This window comes from Bufo gargarizans, chromosome 9, assembly GCF_014858855.1.
Source record: "Bufo gargarizans isolate SCDJY-AF-19 chromosome 9, ASM1485885v1, whole genome shotgun sequence".
NCBI classification, from domain to species: Eukaryota; Metazoa; Chordata; class Amphibia; order Anura; family Bufonidae; genus Bufo; species Bufo gargarizans.
The window spans coordinates 175,084,305-175,110,941 of NC_058088.1; the positions used below are offsets into that span (position 1 = coordinate 175,084,305).

The window sequence follows — 26,637 nt, forward strand, 5'->3', positions numbered from 1 at the left end:
TCTATATAATCCAAGACAGTAGGCATACAGGGTTTCTTTAAATGCAGATAGACTTAAAGGGGGTTGCGTCATGATGAATGTAAAAAATGGAAATCACATAGTACATGACAAACTGATTCTAACAAAGCCAGAACCAGCCCTGTACCTCACATGGAGCCAAAGATCTCCACATTCATTGCTCCAATTGCTCTGCTAGATTTATTTCAAGTTGGTAGCTCAGGGTGTGTGTCCTTTCTGCTATAGATCTCTCCCTATCACAGCTCAGGGTGTGTGTCCTTTCTGCTATAGATCTCTCCCTATCACAGCTCAGGGTGTGTGTCCTTTCTGCTGCAGCTCTCTCCCTACCACAGCTCAGGGTGTGTGTCCTTTTTGCTATAGATCTCTCCCTATCACAGCTCAGGGTGTGTGTCCTTTCTGCTGCAGCTCTCTCCCTACCACAGCTCAGGGTGTGTGTCCTTTTTGCTATAGATCTCTCCCTATCACAGCTCAGGGTGTGTGTCCTTTCTGATGCAGTTTTCTCCCTATCGCAGCTCAGGGGTTTAGTTCTTTCTGATGCAGTTTTCTCCTTATTGGAGCTTAGAGCTGTGTTCTTTCTGATATCTTAGCTCACGGTGTGTGTCTTGTGCTGCAGCCCTCTCCCTATCAAAGCTCAGGAGATGTGTCTTTTCTGCTGCAGCTCTCTCCCTATCAGAGGGTGTGAACCTGGAGAGGATGGGAGTGGTGGTTGAGGTAATGATTGTGGCAGGCGCAGCACTATGAAGTGCCTTTTGCGCTTTGGCATTAGAAGAATTTTGATATCTCTGATCTTTTAGTCTAACCAGGCTGTCTATTACTCTGTAATTCCTCTAGCACCGTTCTATGGAAACAGTAGGTTTAAAGAGCAAACCAAATGCTTGAAATAACTTCTTTATTAACTTTTCTTCATATATAACACTGCCGCCTCCGCAGCAGATAGTCCATGTACAAAACACGTGTTGAATAAAGTATCATAAAATGGCGGCATGCATAAGATGGTGGTTCAACTGTTCAATCTTGTCATTTAACATAAAATGGTGGATATATTTCTCTCTCCAGTATCTGTACTCTCACTTTAAGTTATTTAAAGCACTTTATGATCTCTCTGAGAGGTATATCTGAGGTTAACCAATAGTTCACTTGCTCTTCTTGGTTTGCAGTTTGCTCTATACAATTGCTTATGATCTGGTATGAGCAGTTCTCATTTTTATGCAATTTGTTTGGATTGTATGATTGTATGGCTCAGTAGTTCGTTTGTATGGAATTTGGTCGCAATTTGTATGGTGGAACTGTAAGTAAACACACATATAACTGGTTCAGTATACAGTTCTAATCACAATACTAACAATAGGAACATTATATAACTGTTCTAAATACCTATTTTGGCCTCTTGCTTCCATAAAACACAGCACTTAGTGGAGTGTTCAGCTTCTCTCCTCTGGTGTAATGATTCTAGCAGCTCCTGCTAGGGGGATTTCCCACACAGGCTGTGTGTGAGGCTGGCTGTGATTTGTCAAGACTCCTGCCCAGCAACAACAGTTTAACTCTATGCTTTCTGTTGTTTCTGCTGTGTCATTGAGCTTACCTCACATTAATATGATGAATCTTAAAGGCATATTATCTTTTCTGCTTCTGTGAACACAATATATAACAGTTATATGACATCCAAACATGAAGTCACTGTAAATAACTCTGCTTTTGTCTTTAACACACAAACATAGGAACTGTATTAAGGTTATTGGCAGGTCTAGCTGTATAAACACACAAGCTATATTAGCAACCTAGTACTACCTAGTTCTCTAAATATCCCATGCATTCTTCCCAACCTTAGGAGTTCAATCACTCTCAGTAAACTTTCTGCAGTTCCCAAATACAGGGTGCAGATCCTAGATCCAGATGACCAGTTGGCTCAGAAGTATGGCAGGCGTCAGAAGCACTTAACCCTGACAACAAGCAGTAAAGTCTATTGCCATTAAAGTGCAATTAACGTACTCTCTGTCCAGCACGGCTTTAATGGTCCTCTACCTTCTGAATGAATTTAATCCTTTCTTTTAGAGTCATTTTCTGGCAAAGTTAGTCTTATTGACAGCTTTTTCCCTCAGGAATGGCATTCTCCTGGCAAAACTGTTCTTTTTAGGGTTTACTTGGCAGAGCACACCAAGGCAGGTCTTCACTGTAGGTCAGCTTGCTAGGAACTCTAACCAGGGGGGCAGAACCATTCCATCTCCCGTGGGCACCCGAGGCATCTAACCCTTTCCACAAGCAGTAAAGTCTGTTGCCATAAACTGTTACCTTACTGTCCTTATCCAGCATGGCCTATAAGTGGTTCTCAACCATCAAAAATGCCTGTTCTCTTTCTCTCTGGGGATAGTCTTTCAGTTCAGGTACTCTTCTGGCAGCTTTAAGTCTCAGAGATATAGATTCCCTGAACTAGTCCTAGTTTTCAGGGGCTCACACACGTCCTTCCTCTAGGCCTGCTCAGCAAAGACTCTCATGGGGGTCAGACCAGCTCATCACTCTGACAACTGCACTAAAACTGACAGATTTATCTATGTGTTGCCTATAGACAAACATTTGGGATACACAATGCTTGAGAAAATAATACTTTAGAAATGAGGCACAACATAATCTTCTACGATATTAACCCTTTGGCAGTGATCCCCTGGGTCAATGCAGATGGAAATGAGCGTGTGCGTCCACCATAGCAATATTGCTGAGGTGGACGGAGAAATAAGGAAAAGAACAAACAGCAGGTGGTGCTATACAGATACATTTTATTGAATAGCTCAGTGGCTATGCTAAATTTTTAATTACATGCAATTACAAAAGTATTCAGATCCAGGTGCTGGTTTGAAAAATGTAGAATGGGAGAAGGGACTAACATTAAAACTGTCTTAGTTGCGCATAGCAACCAATGACAGGAGAGCTTTCATTTCTTAAACTGTTCCAGAAAAGTGAAATCTGAGCTCCTGATTGGTTACTACGGGCAACTAAGAATAAATGAGGCCCAAAGTGCATGTTATCAGCATACGGTGGGGGCATGCCTTTCCCATATGAAGCCTCTCTGTTGTCTCCCAATTCTTTCCCAGCATTTAAAGGGCATCGTTTCCTGTAAATGATTTTCTCTGGTGTATTGCGTGCCTTCATATAGATATGGCTGTTTTCCTTTATGCAAGGAATTTTTCTTGACCTGCCATCCGTAACCCATGAATCATGAAAAATGAAAATCAGACATCCTATAGGACATGACAACCTCTTTCTAACAAAGCTAGAACCAGCCCTGTACCTCACATGGATCCAGAGATCTCCCCATCCATTAATCTGCTAGATTTATATCAAGCTGCCCGTGTGTGTGTCCTTTCTGCTGCAGCTCAGGGGGTGTGTCCTTTCTGCTGTAGCTCTCTCCCTACTCAGGAGGCAGTTGAAGGATGGAACTGAGCACGTGCGTCCACATCTGTGAGGTGGACGGAGAAATAAGAAAAAGAAAAAACAGCAGGTGGCGCTATACAGATCCATTTCATTTAAAAAATATTTGATTACATGCAATTACAAAAGTATTCAGATCCAGGTGCTGGTTTGAAAAGTGCAGAATATTTTTCGTGGGACAACCCCTTTAAGGGATGGATACATTTCGAACTATGGGGTAGATCGATCTGTTTAAAGTAATCCTACTTAAAGTCAACTCATTCTTGTTTGCCTCTGTGTATGTAAATGGCAATATTAATCCTGACTTCCAGGAGTACTAGTAACAGCGCCACCTCTTTCCATAGGCTATATCTGGTATTGCGTTCCAACCCATTCCCTTCAACAGAGCTGAACTGCAATACCACACACAACCTGTAGGCAGGAGGGGCGCTGTTTCTGGACGAAAGCAGTTGTGTTTTTCTACTCCTGGATCCCTTTTACCTCCATATCCCCCTTAGTTAGAGGAAAGGTCATTGCTATCACAAGACGCAAGGCGATGAAGGGTTTCTGATGATCGGTTTCTTTGTCATTTTTCATACACAGGTTGCCAGTCACATTGAGATACGGCCATGCCTCTTGGGAAAAATGGAAAGAAGAAAATTGAAGACATCAATATGGTGTACAACATCAAGGAGAAGCTCGGAGCGTGAGTATCGTTTAGTTCTACAAGACTCTGTTTCCTGATGTCAGAGGGTCTTCTCCACACTAAAACTTGGTGAACGTGGTCTTAAAGGGGTCATGCCATGGTTAAAGGGGTTGTCTCACTTAGGCAAGTGATATTTATCATGTAGAGAAAGTTAATACAAGGCACTTACTAATGTATTGTGATTCTCCATATTGCTTCCTTTGCTGGCTGGATTCATTTTTCCATCATGGTTTGTTTCCATGGTTACGACCACCCTTTAATCCTGCAGCGCTGGTCGCGTTTGCACACTATAGGAAAAAGTGCCAGTCTCTCTGGTGGCCGGGATTGTGGGAGTGTTCATAGGCCAGAGCTATTTCCTATGGTGTGCAAGCACGCACCTCTGCTGAATCACATGGTGGTCGTAACCATGGAAAGGAGCAGTGTATAATGTGATGGAAAAACGAATCCTGCCAGCAAAGGAGACAGTATGGACAATCACAATACATTAGTAAGTGTCTGGTATCAACTTTCTCTACACGATAAATGTAATTTGCTGAAGTGAGACAACCCCTTTAATGTAAAAAATGAAAATCAGACATCATATAGTACATCACAATCTCTTTCTAACAAAGCTAGGACCAGCCCTGTACCTCACATGGATCCACAGATCTCCCTGTCATTGCTTTGCTAGATTCATATCAAGCTGACTGCTCAATGGGCGTGTCCTTTCTGCTGCCGCTCTCTCCCTGTCACAGCTCAGGAGGCAGTTGAAGGATGGAACTGAGCATGTGCTGTTAGAAGCTGTGACAGTTACAGGGAAAGAACTGCAGAAGAAAGTACACCCCCCCCCCCCTGAGCTGTGATAGGGAGACTGCAGCAGCAGCAGAAAGGACATGCCTATTGAGCTGTGATATGGCCAGAGCTTCAGCAGAAGGCCACTGCCAGCACTTCTATGTTACTCTCACCTCCCTTGCAGCCCGCTGTAAATTCTTCCACTGCCACAAGTCAAATGTATGGTTAGAAAATGTGACAGTTACAGGGGAAAAGCTGTAAAAGAATGTAAACCCCCCGAGCTGTGAAAGGGAGAGAGCTGCAGCAGAAGGTGCATGCCCCCTGAGTCGTGATAGGGGGAAAGGACGCATGCCCTGAGTCGTGATAGGGAGAGAGCTGCAGCAGAAAGGACATGCCCCCTGAGCTGTGATAGGGAGAGAGTTGCATCAGTAAGGAAACACCCCCTTAGCTGTGATAGGCAGAGAGCTACAGTAGAACGTGATAGGGAGAAAGGACGCATGCCCTGAGTCGTGATAGGGAGAGAGCTGCAGCAGAAAGGACATGCCCCCTGAGCTGCCAGCTTGAAATAAATCTAGCAGAGTATTTGGAGCAATGTGTGAGGAGATCTCTGGATCCATGTGAGGTACAGGGCTGGTTCTAACGTTATTAGAAACAGATTGTCATGAATTATGTGATGTCTAACAGTACCCCTTTAAGACTGGGACCCTGCCAGCAGTGTAGGACTGGGAAAAGAAAAGTATGTTCTTGCGGTCAGTTATTATTGGCTGACTCATCCCACTGCCGCATCCTCAAACAAATTATTTTTAGATAACAATTTTTATTCCCTAAGCTGTTGACAACATAAACATTGGCGGATTAGCGTTGTCGTAACCTTAAGCGTAGGATCCTCTACTTATATAGATTACGTCAGAATATCAGCACAGCATCTAGATGGGGCCTAGAAGGCCTAATCAAGCCTGCACATATAGATATAGTATAGCAAATATCTGCTGTAGTCAAGGATGGGCAGTGTCATGGTTGGAAGTATTCCCGATGCTCACGGTGGCGATGCTCCTCACTCGTTTCCAGGGTGTTTACAATGAAGAGGGGTCCTCAGGGTGATAAGTGTAAGGGTGTGTATTATTGTGGGATCAGAAGTTCAGGAAAAAATAGACTTCTGAATTCTCATCACCAAAAGAACAGAAAAACGGATCCTGTACACACATTTTGTATCCACTTCAGACATTTCCGTCTGAGATCCGTTTTTTTAGACTGAAAAAAAGTCCTGCATGCCGTAGCTTTTTTTCCATCTAAAAAAACAGATCTCAGGTGGAAATGGCTAACACAAATGAAAAATGTGCATAACGGATGCACAGGATCCATTTTCTTTTTCTGTTCTTCGGAAACGGAAAATGAAACGGTGATGTGAATTCAGCCTTAACACGGGTTAGGTTCAAAAAGAGTTTACTAAACTATGATAAAATATATATACAAAGATATACAAAGATAAAGTAAAGTAAGGCCTCTTTCACACGGGCGTAATTTTTTTTGCCCGGATAAGGGTCGGGTGCGTTGCGGGAAAATGCGCGATTTTCCCGTGTGAGTGCAAAACATTGTCATGCGTTGCACTCGCGTGAGAAAAATCGCGCATGTTTGGTACCCAAACCCGAACTTCTTCACAGAAGTTCGGGCTTGGGATTGATGTTCTGAAGATTGTATTATTTTCCCTTATAACATGGTTATAAGGGAAAATAATAGCATTCTGAATACAGAATGCATAGTACAATAGCGCTAGAGGGGTTAAAAAAATAAAAATAAAATTTAACTCACCTTAGTCCACTTGATCACGAAGCCCGGCATCTCCTTGTGTCTCCTCTGCGCTGAGCGGCTGAACAGGACCTGGGGTGAGCTGCTCCATTAAATACAGGTTAAGGACCTTCGATGACGTCACTCCGGTCATCACATGGTACGTCACATGATATTTTACCATGGTGATTCACCATGGTAAAAGACCATGTGATGACCGGAGTGACGTCATCGAAGGTCCTTAACCTGTATTTAATGCAGCAGCTCACCCCAGGTCCTGTTCATCAGCAGAGGAGACACAAGGAGATGCCGGCTTCGCGAGCAAGTGGACTAAGGTGAGTTAAATTTTTATTTTTCATTTTTAACCCCTCTAGCGCTGGTTTACTATGCATTCTGTATTCAGAATGCTATTATTTTCCCTTATAACCATGTTATAAGGGAAAATAATAATGATCGGGTCTCCATCCCCATCGTCTCCTAGCAACCGTGCGTGAAAATCGCACCGCATCCGTACTTGCTTGCGGATGCCATCCGATTTTCACACACCCCATTCATTTCTATGGGGCCTGCGTCACGTCGAAATCGGACAATATAGAGCATGCTGCGATTTCAACTGAACGCACAAGTGATGTGTTAAAAACAACGCTCATGTGCACAGCCCCATAGAAATGAATGGGTCAGGATTTAGTGCGGGTGCCATACGTTCGCCGCACGGATCGCACCCGCACGGAAAACTCGCCCGTGTGAAAGGGGCCTAACAGTCACCGAGAGTCGTCAAACAGATGGGCTAGCTCCAGATCAACCAGGAGACCAGACGAGGACAGAGGTGGTGCAGGTTAACATTTACCAGATGAAAGTTCTAAACAATCATCCACATAAAAATGGAGGTACTGTTCTTGAACGGTTGCAAAACTTTGCTAAAGCTGAATTAAAAGGAGCATCCAACAGAGAAGCACTTTCAAATAAACTATTCTATACATCCCAATTCAGCTGGAGGGATGGGGTGCTTCACAAGCCCAGTACTCTGTCTGCATTTTAAGACTCTTACTGAAGCAGGGATAGGACCAGGGGTGAGAAGCCTTTACAAAATACCTGAATGAGTGCTGCAGTCTTGTATGACTAGGGGTCGGAAGCCTTTATAATACACCTAACCAAGTGCTGTAAAGTCTATAGCCTTGTGAGATACCTTCACATATTTCCATGCACACCATCTTGGCTGCCCAAACTTCTTAGGGATGCTGGACTGCCATCAGTCTCTGAGATGCCTCCTGGCCATCTCCTTGAGTCTCCACAAGACTGCTTACACTTCGCAGGTAAGAGCCAGGGGTTAGGGCCTGTCCCTTCCTGAAGACAGTTGTAAAGGGCCTTGGATAAGCCCTATGATTCTACAAGAGGTGACCTATAATTCACATAACATAGTATAACACCTATAAACCCCTTGAGTATGACCAGGATTTAAACATGGTGCCTGCTCAGAAACTGACCCGGAAACAATGTCTGTGATCATCTGTATCGCTGATCTGCATGGTCAGTTGTGAATATTGCATCTGAGCGGTGAAACCCAGCGGGCTCTGTGCTCCCGGGGCCTGAACAGCCTCCTCATGTTGAGATCGAGGGAGCTGTTCAGTTGCTGTGGCAGCCTCGGGCCCTGTGAAGGATCCAAGACCTGCCACTGCTATGTTCCTATGGAGCCCTGCCTGTGGCAGGATTCCATAGGAACATAGTGAAACTCCCATAGACTGCAATGGAAACTCATTGCAGTCTATGGGACAAGTGATCAGATGATCCCTATGTTTGATTTATGCATTTTAGTTTTTCACTCCCTGCCTTCCTGGAGCCATAATTTTTCTGTTCACATAGCCATATGAGGGTTTATTTTTTTCAGGTTGTACTTTCTAATAATATCATCTTAGATTGCATACGATGTAGCGGGAAGCTGGAAAAGAATTCCAAATGGGGTGGAACTGAAAAAAAAGGCAATTCCATCACAGTTTTAATGTGTTCCCTATGCAGTAAAACTGACTTGTTACCTTTATTCTACGAGTCAACATATTTACGGTGAAACCATATTTATCTAGTGTTTCTAAAACACTAATTTATTTAGTGTTTTAATAGTTAAAAAAAGTTGGAAAAAATTAATTTGATCTTTTTATTGCCATATTCTGACCACCATAACTTTTTTTTTTATATTTATGTCTACTGAAATATTCAAGGGCTCTTTATTTTTTTGCAGGGAGATCTGTAGTTTTTTATGTGTATGGAAAATGGCTCGGTCCTTAAGGGGTTTATATATTCGAAGACATATAAAAATATAAAACCCTATCAGTGGCAGTGGCCTAATGTGTCTCTGCAAATGTAAAAAATGAAAATCAGACATCAAATAGTACATGACAACCTCTTTCTAACAAAGCTAGAACCAGCCCTGTACCTCACATGGATCCAGAGATCTCCCCATTCATTGCTCTAATTGGTCTGCAAGATTTTTTTCAAGTTGGCACTTCGGGTGGTGGTGGTTGTGGTGGCCCTGCTCACGGGGTGTGTCTTTTCTGCTTCAGCTCTCTTGCCCCCACTCATGTACGTCTACTTCAAGGGGCACTGACTACACATCAATGCAAAGTTTAGCACAGTCGTCGCCAACTTCCCAGTTGACTCCTGGTCTAGGATGTGATCAGCTTATATGGTATTTTGGCCAAAATCACGACACGGGTCCTAGGTTCCTAGCGTCCTCCTAAATTACTTTTGCCCTCAGCCCATGCTAGGCTTTTGTAATTGGTTTTCATGTTAATACAGTAATGAAAAGTGAGGAACTGGTGGCACTTTCAATGCTCAATGCCATCCGAATCAGAGCATTCTCCATGTGATCGGTGACATTGAAAGGGTTATTTATCAAAATGTGACACGAAAACAAAAACCGGTGACGTATTCTGTTTCCTTTCTAGTAATTACATCTATTTATCATTGTCAAAATGGCCGGATCACAGGCCGAGAAAGATTAAAAAGTCTATTAAAACAATTCAGGAGCTTATAAGCCTTGAAAATGCTACAAGTATGTGAACCCAAGGCTGCCTAACGTCTTTCCAATTTATGGAAGTCTACAGGTCTTGATGGACCTCTCTCTTGTCTATTCTCAGTGCATGTATATAACAATATGACTGTAATGGACAATACAGCATGGCCTTATTCTGTTTAGGTGAGCAATGGAAGGCATCTAGATGCAGCAGAAACCTTCCCCAACCTGACCGTCTGCAATAAAGACTAACCAAGTTGTATCTAAACTAAGCTGGTCTTCAACCAAAGATGGAGGGAAGTATCTGGAGGCCTATGTTCAATGCCCAATGTGCAATGCCCTTGGCAAGAGGGTTGTACTTGGGTGCAATTATCAATAAGATAATAAGAATTGTAGGGGTATCCGTCTCTATTGGAAATGGAGTAGACGCATTAATGAGGACCTGACCCATCATTTGACATTTTTAGATATCTCCAAGAGCAAACTTCACATAATCGACAGTCATCTTAGCTCTATCACCAGCTGTCCTCTAAGGCCACTAAGTGGTGCCAACATGGCTGACAGGTAGAATAGAGGTCATGCTCATTCACCCAACCTGTCCTACTGGACTTGAGCTTCATGTAGTCAGATTACAAAGTAGTAAGAACCTCCACAGATTCTACTGTATAGATATAGAAGAGCTTAGCTGGTCATCTGACAAAGCTTAAAGGGAATTTGTCACTATTTTTACGGTGGCCTCAGATAGTTGACATGGTGCCCTCAGATAGAGGCCATGATTGAAATGCTGCATCACCTGTTTTGGGATCAGTCTATTTCTTAAAGGAGTTCTCCACGAAGTACTTAAAATGGTTGCCAGTGAGCTGTCCTAGAATGTGAACAGGACTGGTTGCCACCACTTGCAGAGCAGCCTAGGGGTTGAGGTGGTGGGGACTCACTAATAAAATGGGAATGGTTGGTGATATTAACTTCCTGTTTGTGGCACATTAGTGTATGCGAGGGGGGAAACTTTTCAAGATGGGTGGTGACCATGGATTTTGAATCCAACTTTAGTTTTTTCAATAAGAAGAGGGTCATGTGATACCTCAAACTTATTGGGAATTTCACAAGAAAAACAATTGTGTGCTTGGTTTTAACATAACTTTATTCTTTCATGAATTATTTACAAGTTTCTGACCACTTAAAAAATGTGTTCAATGTGCTGCCCATTGTGTTGGATTGTCAATGCAACCCTCTTCTTCCACTCTTCACACACTGATAGCAACACCGCAGGAGAAATGCTAGCACAGGCTTCCAGTATCCGTAGTTTCAGGTGCTACACATCTCGTATATTCACAGCATATGCTGAAACTACGGATACTGGAAGCCTGTGCTAGCATTTCTCCTGCGGTGTTGCTATCAGTGTGTGAAGAGTGGAAGAAGAGGGTTGCATTGACAATCCAACACAATGGGCAGCACATTGAACACATTTTTTAAGTGGTCAGAAACTTGTAAATAACTCATGAAAGAATAAAGTTACGTTAAAACCAAGCACGCCTTTGTTTTTCTTGTGAAATTCCCAATAAGTTGAATGTGTCACATGACCCTCTTCCTATTGAAAAAACTAAAGTTGGATTCAAAATGGTTGACTTCAAAATGGCTGCCATGGTCACCACCCATCTTGAAAAGTTTCCCCCCTCGAATATACTAATGTGCCACAAACAGGAAGTTAATATCACCAACCATTCCCATTTTATTAAGGTGTATCCATATAAATGGCCCACCCTATACATTCACAGAGCAAGTTAACCCTTTGTGACAGAGCCGCTCAATATTTTTAGCAAAGACCAATTTAAAAAACGATTTTTATCCCAAAATGAGTAAAATTCAATCATAAAAATATATTGCCCCCCAAAAGGTGCACATAGCCTTTAAGCCTGGCATGTATGGGTGCAGAGGAAGTAGTGGCACGCAGACCCTTGTGGTATAGGGAGCCGTGCAGACCCTCTGTCACATATGAGGACACCATTATTCTAAATAACACATGATGGTGGTGTGGTGTGGGGGCTGTTTCAGATTTTGCTTTGAGTCTCAGAAGCGTCACGTTTTTTTCCCATAGGCCAGGGGTAGCCAGCAGCCATATAATTAAAGACAATAGGATAATTTCATGTTTCTCGTTACTCTGGCAACATTACACCGCTCTCATTTATCAGATTATTTAACCCTTTAAGCACCAATATCATTGAAAGAATCCTCCAGTTTCCTCGTGACTCAGAACCCTCTATCTGGTTATGAAGCATGCCAGATCGGAGACGTTTGGCGCAGAGGAAACATCAGCCTTTCTTGTCTTGTCCAGGGAAACACGACCGATTAGAGGGTGTTTGCGCCCCGCAGACTGAATGACAACGGTCGGAACATGCTGTGAGGGATGGGAGCAGGGAAAGGGCCTCTCGCTCCCTTCACACAGCACTGTCTCTCCTGTTGTCCGTCACTTTATGTCTGCAGAGCCTTTATCATGTCTCTTGTTATTTCCATCGTTTTATTTCTCTCTCTCTCTGGCTGCCTTTACCAATCACAGGAGAGACAGGCCGCAGCTGAGGGCGAACTATTCCGAATCTCTATGTAGAATTATTAGAAGAGACAACCAGAATCCCTCAGGAAGACTAAAGTACGGCTATAAATCCCAGTTCATTAGACCAGAAGAGACAGTCAACACTTATCCGGTAACTGCGGGTAGTTACTCTCATGGCATGTAGCTAGCAGAGTCAAGAAAGGACAGCTGTGAAGGAACAGAGAACTTTTTCACAGACCCATACATGGAAACCTACTGGGTTTGGGGGGGGGGGGGGGGGGGGGGTTCTTGGGAGTCTAGGTAAACATGCTCTTGTTAAACCAAGAGTGGGGTAGACATGGCTCCTTCCTTATGGTGTCCCATATAGTGCCCAAATAGTACATTAATGCAGTGCACAAGTGACCAGACCATACACTGCCAAAATAACACTGCCAGTTGCCTAAATGTGGCTGCTGACTAGGTGGAACCAGTACAGCTGATAGGCTCATAGGTTTGGGCACCAAGTGTGGCATCAGGTGTAGGTTTTGGTTGACCAAGCTATCAATGTCCCTTTCAGTAGAGGCAAGTGATGACAACTAGAGAGGAGCAAATTTCTTAAAATTTGACTCGGGTCCAATGCAGCCAACCAATTTGATTAGGGGATAAATTCGACCTGAATGGAAATGTCCTAATTGCCTGAAAAACTCTTTCCTTTGTCTCTCTTTCCTCTCTCTCTTTGTCTTTTCTTTCTCTCTCTCTCTTTGTGCTCTTCTAGTACCTCAGACCTGGGGGTATCTGCAATTATGTTGTGTATTATGTTATGTTATGTTTCTGCTTTGTACACCATCATTGGAGGTATGGTTGGCAGGAAAAGGGCTAAGTACCATGTTCTTCCCCTCTTGGAGGGGAGTGGGCAGGTCCAGACAGGGAGGAGAAATTTCAGAGCTCCGACTCCAAGGGACTGTATCCAGTTCTCCTGTGAGACCTTAACTCCTGAACAAGTATCAGCATCAAGAACACTGCTTCCAAGAGCTTCAGTGTGCCTAGACAGCAGAGTGATCGACAAAACACTGCTTTACAGACCCTGATGCAGGAGAGGGACTACAGCTCAGACACCCATGACATAGACCTCTTCCAGACCAGCCAAACACCAGGCTTTATCATATTGTGGACACCTATATCCACAAGTGCCTGCTAGTGCAATTCAATTGCCACCTAACTAGCCATGATATCTTATCACTTGGTTACTGAAACTGCGCTTTGTCCCTATGACTGCTGGATGTGCCATAAGTTACCGTATATTTTGCACTAACTAAAGAGAGACTATTATACTTTTACTTCTGGCCTGATTCTTCAAACCATCTTTCCACTGCACCTACCCCCAGGGAGCAACAGCCTGAGGGAGGTCACACCACCTCATCAGAGCCACTACTACTCCTGTCCTCTGCACTAGGGGCTCGTTGCACTCTCCTCTCTCTCTTTTTCTCCTCTATCCTCTTCTCCCTCTCTCTCTCATTTTAGAATTGATTTGCTCATCTGTAATGCCAACCATGGATATAGAATCTTTTGTGACTTGTCCATGGATCCCGTTCCCATACTCAGGCTGTTATGTAATATGAAGACTGGCTCTATGGCTAAAGAGACCAAGAGTCATGCCACCCTTCACTTCTACATTAGACGGGGAAAGATACAACTACAATTTTTCCACATAACGGCTGTACGCTCATTGTACAATGTCAGAAACAGCCAGAGGGCCGAGGGACATGTTGCTTGGTTTCTTGCCAAAAATACAGCATTTTAGAATGACTGCTGTGTGAAATGAGAATGTGCAGCGAACTTTCTGCTTCAGTGGAAAGATCCTGTCATCAAGGATTTCCCGGTCCAGAAGAAGGCTTTGAGAATATAAATGGGTTCAATATTGCTGGTTATAATGAACATTACCTGGTTAATACAAAGGCTTCAAAAGAACAAAAATTTATAGGGGAGTTCCACCAAAATCTTTTTCTAAAAAATGCCATTAGTATGGCAATAAGAAATAGAAAAAGATATGATTGAGGTCCTTCACGTCTTCATGTACCTTCATGTCGGTGAGGACCCCCTGTGCCAACTAACCATTTTGACTTTGGACTAAACCTAAGGGATTGTCCTGGCAGTTCCTGGTGTTCACCCTTTAACCCCTGTGCAGGGATCTGGACTTTGCTGCAGGAAACCAACCAGGCTGCTATCTCCTGGAGTATTCCTGGTGTAGCCTCAGGCAAAAGTAGTAGTCTGAACACAGCCCACGGTCGGGGCATGCTCAATACAATGTCTTGGTATCAGTTCCAAGGTCTGGGAAGGCAACAAGGAGTGGAATCTGTAGACAGGGGCAAGCTAGGGTACATGGGTAGTCAGACAAGAGATCACACCTTTGCTGGTTACTAAAGACTAGAAAACCTCAAAGCTCAGGCAAGGAGATGGAATGACAGTCCAGCTAAATAGGGAGACTGATCAGAGCCTTAATCAGAAGGTGGACCAAAAGGAGTTCACTGAGCACTAATCCTAATACACACAGGGAAAGTGGAGCCCGGGACAGCAAGACAGGACACGGGCCACCAGCCTAACACTCTGCCTGGCAATTCTTCCTAGAATCAAAGCCCTGAATGTATCCTAAGACAGACCGGTTGCTAGGGACAGTCTGTCTGACAACCTTGTTGACTGTAGACAAAATTAGATGCTATCGTAGATTATTGCTGTGACTCCTAAATCATGGTCAGCAGAATTATCTTCACCTCAGAAGCCAGCTTGTTATAACTACCAGGGTAGTAGGCATAGCAGTTGCTATGGGGTGCCTCTATGGTAAAAGTACCCTCAAAAGTAAGGGCCAGTGAATGTTTACTGTGGATGATGAAGATGGGCAGAAGAATGGGAGTGTAGAGAAGCCAAGAAGGAAGGACCTCACTTGGCAAAGTTGGTCATGGGTCTATTTAGATTTGCATGAAACACCATCATTGTGGAAAGCCATTACCACTCACTTCACAAGACACCTGAACAAATTCTTCCTTCTTTGTAATCCATTGTGGTGGGCAGATATTCCCACCATAACCAATGAACTCAGCATTCTTCATCCTTCATGATCACCACTTGCTGGGGCAAGCCCTTGTGCCCATGGCAGTGTGCCTTTTCAACCCACTGCTAATGACTGAAGTTGTTAGAGTTGTTTAAGGTTTTTTACATTGATGATTGAATTTTTTTTATTTTATAATTATTAGTTTTTTTCTGCAAAGCTGAAAATAGGTAAAAAAAACTATATAAACAAAAAATTTAAAGTTTTTACTTTTTGGTGGGATTTTTTAAAATGCAATTCTATCTTTTATTTACAAGGTAAAGAAAAAATATTAGGCTAAATATTCCTGGCTACTGCTTGGATATGTTTCTTATGTTTCGCCTGATGTCTTAATTATCTGTTCAGCCCACGATGTGTCACCGGGAGGGGAGGCAGACTAGTCATCCGTGCTCAGCTACTGTACAAGACATTTACGGTATCGTGAGGCCGCTGCGATCACGGAAATCAGCAGGGTCCTCAGAGAAGAACGTTTCAGCTTTCCATCTTACAGCTGATTAATCCAATATCTTCTCCTCCTCCGCTTTTTTTGTGTCTGCCATCGTGTCAGCCTGGCTGGGTGCCGTTGCCACTGCCCTCTTCCTCCCACGCAGTGCCATCGTCCGTGGGAGATGATGCCAGCCTCCCTGTGCTAACGAGGAGGACTGCTAGTTAGTGAGCTGAGGATATGTTGTGCGTGGGCTTGGGAGCATAGTATAGTGAGTGGGTGGATGTCCCTTCAGAAGAGCACAAAGTCACATGCAAGAAGCGAGGAAGCAGTGGGAAACAATTAGTGGGCAATGGCAGTGAATTGGGCACTAATGCCTAGCGGCTGAATTTTTATTTATTTTTTTGTGTTATGTAATATGAGCTATACGAGTGCAACGCTCCTGAAGATCTGACGTAGACCCTTAAAGAATGCTTAGAAGAGTGGTCGTAGACTTTTTGTTAAAAAATTTAAGATGTTTTGGGGATTAGCTCATCCCACTGGCCAATTACTTAGGGTTCATGCACACGAACATATTTTCTTTCTGTGTCCATTTTTTTTTGTAGACTGTATGCGGAACCATTCACTTCAATGGGTCTGCAAAAAAAAATGGAAGTTACTCCATGTGCATTCCGTTTCCGTATGTCCGTATTTCCGTTCCGCAAAAAAAATAGAAGCATGTCCTATTATTCTCCGCATTATTAAACAGATGTCAGGAGAGGAAACAGGTCCTTTTTAATAACTGTCCTCAGGAGGGATAATTTGTGGTAAAAAATGTATGAGCTATGAGGCAATGTCAACAATCTGTAAATTCAGCATATGATCCCTGGTGGTCAGTGGCAAATGTGGTTCACTGTACTGTTGATGGTGTCCTATATCTAGAGGTTCCGGTTAAAAATAAGTGTCAGATCCTTGATGATTATTAAAAATAATAAACATTAAAAACATAAAGATCAAAGTCATTGATAGATCCCTGGTGGTCAGTGGTGATGGAAAGTAGAACATTCTTTGGATATAATATCTGGTAGTCATAAAGCTAATATCTGACCCCTGGTGGTCAGGTGTACAAGTTATCAGGTGAGAGTGCAGCGCATGAAAATATTACTGGGTGCAAGGCTTTAGAAACTGTTCCAAAGTCCTAGAGCAAATTTTGAAATTGCAATTAAGGGACATCATGTCCAGATCAAGAGTGGTGTTGGTTTTGATACAGCATTTAGGCTGCTCTTGACACCAACGTTGCGTAGGGACGTGTGAAGAAATAAAATGACTATCAAGTGGAGCACTGAGAAGCTTGGTCCTGGTGGTCCATGGTACAGTCATCATCTGGTTTCAAATGACCAATGGTAAAATAATTGGCTTGATCACAAATGGCCTGGAGAAGTGTTTTATAGGAAGGCTAAAGGGCCAGGGACTTACAACTAAAGGTGGCCCTGTCGGAGAAAGCCCTGTTGTCCCTTGTAGCCCAGAGAAGACTTGTTTTTCTTTTTGTGGCTGGTTTCGGTTTATTTCTCAGGAACTTTGGGATAGTTAGATAGTTTCCACTAATAGTTTACTCTTTTGTACTGTGATGTGTTAAGTGTACGTGCCATGTAGAGACATGCTACTAGTTGTGTCCTGTAACTTCTCATCACAAGGGTGATGGAACATCTGTTTCGGCTGGAATGGCATACTGTTATTATCTGTTTACTGCTCTGATGCTGATGGATAGATGTGGGGGCAGAAGAGGTACTATGCTCTAGACTGAGTCATACCTGTATATATGGATGATAATCAGAGCACATAACGTTAAGGCTATGATAATTACCACCAGAGAATAAACCTTAGGACTCCACTTTTAGATCAAGATTCCTAGATTTTGGATTATAAAGATGTTGAAAGATGTCCTAATTTATAGGACACCTTTAAGATCTCACACTACCAGGGCCATTTAAAAATATTGGAAAGATGTCATGAGTGGCCATAGGTGCCTGCCATAGAGGCCCCCTAGATTGCCAGTTACATATGCCTCTTATCTCATGCTTACTTCATGGACTAGGCTGGAATTCCATTTTTCGGGGACTTCTTCCATTTTTTGTGGGACCTCCCTGTGACACTTAACTTGATGATACACCACGGGATGGCCCTATTGACAAAGATTTCCTGAACACAGCTACCAACATGGTCCCACTAGCTATCAACATGCTACCAAGGGGGTTTCCCGCCAAATCCTCCTTTGAGTTTTCCAACAGGGCCACCATATGTGAAATATGTGGGCCCCACATATGTCGTTCCTATTTTCCATTTAGTAACCAATTTACTGAATGGACCTTTGTTGATGATGGAAAGTACGAGAGTATGAAATGATCTTCAGACATGATTTTTTAGTTACACCATACATGTCAAGGGTTCATGTCGTGGGTTCTCCAAGTAGAAGATGATGGTGAAATAGACCCGATTTTTGTATGTTATTGTCAATTAAATGAAGTTAGTTAAACTCATTAGCCTGGCACCCTGACTTCAGGACCTCATCTACTGCCATAATGGCCGTCTTGACTTCCAGGTCTCCATCTGTACATCTTTGACCAAGCAGGTGATAGACTGCACAGTGGATGCCAAAGTGTCTCACCTTCCTACCTAGCATACAAAACATGCCTCATACCTGAAAATGAGGTACTGAAACCACAAGGTGAAATCTGGGAAAGAACTAAGCAGGGAGGACCAGCAACAAAGAAGGGCCGAAGGTGGGAAGATGGACACATATGGATATCTATAAAAGATGGGGCATAGGGCTATGGTTTTTGTAGGACTGATGAACAGTAGGCCAGACACACTCATTTTCTGTCTCCTCTTTCTAGGGGAGCATTCTCCGAAGTGGTTCTGGCTCAAGAAAAGGATACTGAGCGATTGGTGGCCTTGAAGTGTATCCCAAAGAAGGCTCTACGTGGGAAAGAAGCCGTGGTGGAAAATGAGATTGCCGTTCTCAAAAAGTAAGGAGTTCACTAAAATATGGGCCACAGAGGGGTTTATGAGCTACGGGATGTGAAAAAAAATGAATATTTTTTTTTCTCCAGAAACGGCGCCACTCTTGTTTATAGGTTATGCCTGGTATTGCAGCTTTAGTCTATTCTTTTTATTGGGGTTGAGTTGTAATACCTAACACTGCCTGTGGAAAAGCGCTGTTTCTGAAAAAAAAAAAATGTTGGGGAACGAGCAGTTTTTCTCTTTTCTCTGTATTAGGGCAGATTTAAAGGGAACCTGTCACTGGGATTTTGTGTATAGAGCTGAGGACATGGGTTGCTAGATGGCCGCTAGCACATCCGCAATACCCAGTCCCCATAGCTCTGTGTGCTTTTATTGTGTAAAAAAAACCGATTTGATAAATATGCAAATTAACCTGAGATGAGTCCTGTCCCTGACTCATCTCACTTACAGGACTCATCTCAGGTTAATTTGCATATGTATCAAATTCGTTTTTTACTTGATAAAACCACACAGAGCTATGGGGACTGGGTATTGAGGATGTGCTAGCGGCCATCTAGCAACCCATGTCCTCAGCTCTATACACAAAATCCCGGTGACAGGTTCCCTTTAGGCCTCTTTCACACTACAGTATATCCATTTCAGTGTTTTGCGGTCCGTTTTTCACGGATCCGTTGTTCCGTTTTTTTGCTTCCGTTGTGGTTCCGTTTCCGTTCCGTTGTTCCGTTCCGTTTTTCCGTATGGCATATACAGTATACAGTAATTACATCGCAAAAAATTGGGCTGGGCATAACATTTTCAATAGATGGTTCAGAAAAAACGGAACGGAAACGGAAGACATACGGATGCATTTCCGTATGTGTTCCGTTTTTTTTGCGGACCCATTGACTTGAATGGAGCCACGGACCGTGATTTGCGGGCAAGAATAGGACATATTCTATCTTTTCACGGCACGGAAATACTGACACTTCAGTTTTTTTTGCTGAACCATTGAAATGAATGGTTCAGTATATGTACCGCATACTGAACTAAAAAAACGTCCAGTATACTGAACGCAAAATATTGTCGTGTTGATGAGCCCTTTCACAGTGTAAACTGACACAGGGATTTATTATTCCCTCTGACCTAGAATTCTGTAGGTAAAAAGTTGCAAATTTTAGCGCATGTCATCTTTGTGCAAAACTTTGAGCCCTTTTAACAATTTCAAAAAGTGGGTGGGAAAGTGGGAGTGGTTAGCGGGGTTAACAATACTGCAGTAGCATTTCTAGACCGAACAAATCTAGATCAAAGTACGCCAATGCAAACTCAAGCAAAAACTTACTTAAAAAATGACCCAGATTTATCAAAGTGGTTGATGTTGTAGGATAAATCTGGAAAATTTGCAACAAGATTTTGGTGCAATTTTGCCGCACAGTTGCATCTTGAGACACTCCCCTTTCCATAGGCCACACCCTTTTCCATCTCACTTTGGACAATAAAAGTGGTACACCATTTTGTGGTGAATTTAACATGACTATTGGTTTCACAGGGCTGCAGCAATTGATTTAAAGGGGTTTTCCAGTTTGTGTCAACATCCTGTAAAATAATTATTTATGAAGGTCGCTGTCATTTTGTAATGTATTTCTTTTACCTTTATTGCTTCTAAGTTCTTGTCCATGCAGCTTTTTCCTAGTTCCTGTGATGTTAGTCCATGGGAGTGTCAGGGATAGGGGAGTGTCTATGTAAATAGCTGGGTGGGAGGAGCTACAACCGAGCAGTGCGTTGTTAGGGGCGCTGCTGGAGCTGCGGCAGAGGAAGGAGAAGTGCATCATGGGTTTGGTTGGATGCAGGAACAGGAAGTGCTTCATACAGGAGGGATGCAAACCTGAGAAGTTGGCTTACATGGTGAAAACAGGTCAGGAGAGTCAAAATTGAAAAAAAAAAAAACACGGGGAAGATATACCTGATATAAGCTGCAACATAGCAGTCCTGGAAAACCCCTTTAAGACTATACTATATCAAAATCCAGCGCAGGGTCAGATCCGGTGGGGCATGATGCAGGAATTCTAATTTTGAGTTCTCTGATTTCCTGTGTCATGCTCCACCCCCTCCCCTGAAGTCGCACTGTATTCCTTCAAAGACATTCTAAGGGCCGGTGGAATTTTGTCACGGAAACAGCATCAAATTATCTCCGGTGTCCACATTTGAGGCAGCGCTGCAGGTTCAAAGCCATGACCGTGCCAAGAAGAAGCATGTCCTTTCTTGGCGCTGTGTCCAGACAGACGTCGATTCAAACCGCGGCGGGTGTCGGCTTGCGGTTCAGCTCCATTCAATGACCTAAGCCCCTGGCGGGTCTGCAGCGTCCAAAGTGACCAACCGCGGCAGAAACGTAGCGATATGTCCCTTGATTTTCTACCTAAGGCTTGCGCGGGGCTGGATTTTATATCTGTGCGCGGTGTACGCTGCTTGGTGTCTTCAGCTCACCAGGACGACGTGATGTGAAAGATAATATGGAGTCTGGAAATGGTTCAGAGGGAGTTTTCCCATTTAATGGCTTCCCTTGTTGCGCTGGATTTACTGCTTTGCTTCCGGGGGCCTTTCTTCCGCACGCAGGTGGATGTACCAGGGGAGAGCTGTAATGCAGACGGTGTAAAAGGATTGTAAATCTCCTCACGTTTTCCTGCATGCGTAATTGTCTGAGCTGAGGGATGCGGTGTCACCAGCTGCCTCAGTATGTGAGGTATGTACTACAAACATCCCACACTTCTGTGATGCTGCGCCGTAGGCTGCTTTTTATGTCCCGGTCTGATTAATTTTTTTTTCTCTCTTTTACATCAGAATTTCAGAATCAGCTTGTTTTGGCTCAGTATATAATCTTCTATTGTGTAGAATCACTCTATACTGGGGGAAGAACTCACTACATGATGCAGAGGAAGAGAAGGGCTTGTACTGATAGTCAGCAGCCTGTCTGAATAAGCAGAGCTGGAGCGTAAAAGGTGCCACATGGAATGGAGCTTAAAGGCTATGTACACTGTCGGGGGGCAATTATTTTTATGATTTTTGCTTATGGCCGTAGCTACCAACAAAGAAGGAATGGCAAAGGTTGGCAGGAACAGGGTTAACCATCCTGTTCCTCCCCTCTTGGTAGGAGTGGGCTGGTCCTGCTCCCTGCCAGGAGGAGGAGTTCCTATCCAGAGATAGAGGGGAGAGGAAGCACATTGCAGAGCTCCTGCTCTGAGAAATACGGTCACGGCAGCATCTCCGATTCCATCTTTATTATTTGTACCAAAAAGAACGTGTACACAACAGCAGCAACGTTTCGGCTACCAAACTTGAGAAAGGCTACCATGTAGCCAAAACGTTGCTGCTGTTGTGTACACGTTCTTTTTGGTACAAATAATAAAGATGGAATCGGAGATGCTGCCGTGACCGTATTTCTCAGAGCAGGAGCTCTGCAGTGTGCTTCCTCTCCCCTCTATCTCTGGATAGGAACTCCTCCTCCTGGCAGGGAGCAGGACCAGCCCACTCCTACCAAGAGGGGAGGAACAGGATGGTTAACCCTGTTCCTGCCAACCTTTTCCATTCCTTCTTTGTTGGTAGCTACGGCCAGAAGCAAACAGTAAAATACATGATATAACAATAAACCATTTGTAGCATCCCCAGGTCTAGAGTAGTACATCTATAGTGCCCTAGTGAGTTATGACCAACACAGTATGGTACCCAAGTGACAGTGCCATAAGTAGACAAATCTTTAGGGAGGTGGACGTGCCTAAGGCTCAAGAAAGCGCACAATAGGGTAGTACGTTTGATTAGATGGTAACAAAAAAGCTCACCTTATGGGGTTGTGCTAATATAGGCACAACCCTATTGAAGGCTTGTCACACAACAGTCGGTCCTTCGGTGTGCTGCCGCAGGTCGGGGTTCCTTCAGAAGGGATGTCCAGTCCCTCCAGAAAGGTGCTTTAAGTAAAAAGTAAATCATGCTCCGGCGCTTCAAACCCAATTCAGACAGTCTTGGATGTAGAAAGGTTTCTTTATTCCATTAAAAATGCGCACAAGTAAAAACAACGCGTTTCGGGGAGTTCAGATCCCCTTCACCAGGTTAACGAAACGCGTTGTTTTTACTTGTGTGCATTTTTAATGGAATAAAGAAACCTTTCTACATCCAAAACTGTCGGAATTGGGTTTGAAGCGCCGGAGCAGGATTTACTTTTTACCATAAGTAGACAAATAACAGAGCCAGAAAGTTGCTTACATAAAATCTGCTGATCATTCATAGATCCAGCCACCTAGTATTGTATTGGGGGTGGTAGTGGGCGGGGGATACAATCTCTGGGCGTCCAGGCCATCAGGGAAGGGCGATGTGTCCTATACAACTGCACAGGTCACATACCTACTTGCATCCCTTTACCTACTTGCAACTCTGGAGAATGTATTCTTATTGCTCTGTGTTGTACCATTCCTTTATTACTCTGCTAGAAGTTATGAATGAATTGCTAGCAGTTTGCAATGAAGGCCCAAATGGGTGTTACCAGTTGAGGGTGTGTCCCTGCACAGTGTGATGTCTATTCTATGCTGCCAGTGTCAGACTTGCAGGGACCCCCCCTCAAATCTGGTAACACCCATCAGGACATTTATTTCAGACTGCCGGCTATTCAATCATAGCTTCTAGTATTAATGATAGAGGAATAGTACAACATAGAGTCATAAGAATAGATGCATTATGACAGTAGTAACTAAAACAGACATGTCAGGAGAAGGGACAGCTCCTTTTTTAAAGGATTGCCCAGTTTTAAAAAAACACGACTGCTGTCTTCCTAAAACAGCACCACGCCTGCCCACAGGTTGTGCGTGGAATTGCAGCTCAGCCTCATTCACTTCAGTAGAGCTGAGCATCAATATCAGACGCAACCCATGGACAGCTGTGGCAATGTTTTTGAAAAAAACTTGCCATGTTTTTCTTATCCTAGGCAACCCCTTTACGACCAAGCCTTGTGCCATAGAGGTAAAAAGGTTATCTCCAACATGAAAGCTGAAGCTAGCCATACATTTCCACCCCAGCAGTCCACAAATGTCCATCCTTTGAATACAAGGATGGGTCTGGTCCACCATAGCAGCTCTCCACCCTTACTCATGGAGGGCCCCCAAGGAGGAGACAACCTCCTTGCTCAAGTAGGAGACAACCTCCTTAAATTTTGGAGACCGTCGCTTGTACAGGAAGGCTGATTACAATATGTAATTGTGTCAGTAGACTCTGATCTTTGCGTTCTGCGGTTGAGGCAGATTGGTGAAATGATGCGGCAGGAGATATTCCTTCCTACAATGTACATTACAGTATGAATTAATTTGTAAAGCAAAGAGATGTCAAGCTCGTCCTCCCAGACGGCAGGGGAGACAGAAGAGAAGAATGTGCATTGTCTTTACTGGCTCATTCCAATATCCTTTCTGCCATAGCTGAAAAACACAATTGAATAGTCCTCTACAGGAGATTGACTATTCCAGTGGGTCCAGATTAACCCGACAATCTCGAAATAAGACGTTGATCCCAATCAGTATTCCTTCCAACATACAGCAATAACATGGTGTATGGCTACATCACAGCAGGAGGGGGTTATCTCTTCGCTCAGAGAGCACAGTAGATAAGTGGCGGCTTTAAACATCTCATTATATTCTTTATGGATATGAAGCTTAATATTCCTGGTATGACTGCTTTATGTTTCCAGCTCCGTTTATCAGCCTGCTTAATTAGAGTTCAGATTGGAAAGTGTCATGTTATTAAGTCCTAGCCGTGGTATAGGATTAAGCTTTAGAAGACCTTCTGGAGGTTTATGAAGTACCTACCTCCTCACAACACATAGCATCGGCCTTTTTAACGGGTATCGTCCCTAATGCTTGGTACGTTACCCAGTTTATCTGGTCAGAAATGGTAGGCCATAAGTAAGTCTACCACATTATATTTCAGGTGGATCTGACTACTTGACACAGATTGACAGTGAGATGTAGGAACTTGGTAGGTCCATTTTGAGTGCATGCTCATTTTGAGTGAATGCACTGAAGGATGGGGACCCCATTAAAAATCAAACAAGGCCCGTCCTTGTGGTGTCAAGTTTTACCACCCAGGAAGGGTCTGGTATTTGTGCAGTAGCGGAGTTTGGGGTGGTCCCGACACTACGCTGGGGCCCCCAAACAAGGTTGAGGCGTCACTACGTGTTGCTGCTCTCTGGAAGGGATGGGAAATAAGTCCAGAGAGTCAGGTTTTGCAGTTCTTTACTGGAGGAACTCAAGTGCAAAACAATGCAGGCAAGGTACTGAGCTGGATTTCCAGTCTCTTCCCTGGCAGAAGAAGGTTTTGTGCAGAGCAAAGGTCTGAGCTAGCTGTCCTTCTGGTACCCTGGCCAAAGGTTGGTAGGCCAGTGTCTGTGGCTCAGTCGTCCAGCTGGCTGTCTGGACCACAGGGTTTTTCGACCCAGGGTCTGTGGCTCAGCTTCCCTATCTCAATGTGTTCTTCTGGTCACTAATGCAGTTTGGCAGAGTCTCTTCTACTAAACACTGGTCCCTATCTGAAGACAACTTGAGGGTCTGACTGTTCTCTTTATATACAGTTTCTAGCTGAACTAGAACCTTCTATTGGGAGGGATGGGGTAGAGAAACACAGCTTAAATAGAAACATTGTTACAATTTCTGTCTGTCAAAGACTCATAAAGAGTTTCAATGCAAGCAGTTTTTCCAGACATAAACAAGTCTTTAGACATAAACAACAGAGCAAAACCAGACAGTCAAAAGGTTAGTGTGTCTGTTACTTCCCTCCAAAACTTTGCATAGTTCCTTATAGCAACTTTGGAATATTTCTAACTTCTCATAATAGGTAGGAAGTCCCAACGTATAAGCTGGCTGAGTTTAACCCTTTCCACAGTACAGTACAGATATAGTGTAATAATAGTATAAATGAACAGGATATAGTACAATAAACATATAAATGCAGTTCAACAATATGAAACAGTATGAGTGTAAATAACAGCGTAAATCGCACTACAAGTTAAACCTTCAGAGTGAACTACAGTAGGAAGGTGATGGTTTTGCATAGTAGCAAAATAACCACAAATCCCATAGTCCAAAGTACTTTTGCTCCAGGGCACTACTTTTGTTTCCCTACTGTTCCAGTAGTGGTTACTCTTTTTATGTTTTGCTTTCTAACATTAATCTGATTTCCCTTAGTCTTAACAGCAGCACAGTATGAAGTATTTATTTTGAGCCTCCTGTGTTTTACTCATTTCTGTTAAACTAAGTGACATAACTATCTTGCTGTTTTAGTCTTGGTTGTATTTGCCAAAGTATTTGCTTCCCCTCCCAATCTTCTTAGTCTTCTCAAACAGTATTTTATTAACCTCTTCTCTTTCACAGATATTGTCTGCATGATCTCATAACAGGTTATAGGTTGGGTTATAGGTTTTTAGAAAAAATAACCCTTGGGCAGTCTATTCTGAATTCTGTGAGTCAAGAGGGCTCTCCCTATGGGGCTACTTCTTGCTAGTTCTGCGTATTGTGCTGATGGTTAGCATGTAAGGGAAGATTTGATTTCTAACGTTAATCTGTTTTCCCTTAGTCCTAACAGCACCACAAAGTTTCCCTCCCTATCTTTGTCTCACTCTTTTTAGTGTAGATAGGGAGTGGGTGTATTTTATATGGGATTGCTAATTAGCTGTTTTATTAGATGTATAGCTTATCTGACGCATATGAGCACTTCACACATTTTTACCAGTTTACGTTGAATGGCTTTGCCACTGAAACAGGGACCTCATATTCATCTGATAGGTAGGGGGTCTCAAACCTGTCAAACATTTTTCGCATATCCTTTAGACCCACTCATAGTGTAGGCTTACAGATCCTAATGCTAAATACACCTTAGTGTCTGCCTTATC

At 43.4% G+C, this 26,637-nt stretch overlaps 1 protein-coding gene across 2 annotated transcripts in view; it reads left to right on the forward strand.

The window, feature by feature from the left end:
• Nucleotides 1–26,637, forward strand: part of PNCK (pregnancy up-regulated nonubiquitous CaM kinase) — a 52,791-nt gene that overhangs the window by 10,937 nt on the left and 15,217 nt on the right. For both annotated transcript variants that reach the window (XM_044305462.1, XM_044305463.1), the window contains exons 2-3: nucleotides 4,024–4,126; nucleotides 18,617–18,748. In XM_044305462.1, the coding sequence (XP_044161397.1) occupies nucleotides 4,050–4,126; nucleotides 18,617–18,748 (209 nt within the window). In that variant the 5' untranslated portion in view covers nucleotides 4,024–4,049. The remainder of the gene's footprint in view (nucleotides 1–4,023; nucleotides 4,127–18,616; nucleotides 18,749–26,637) is intronic.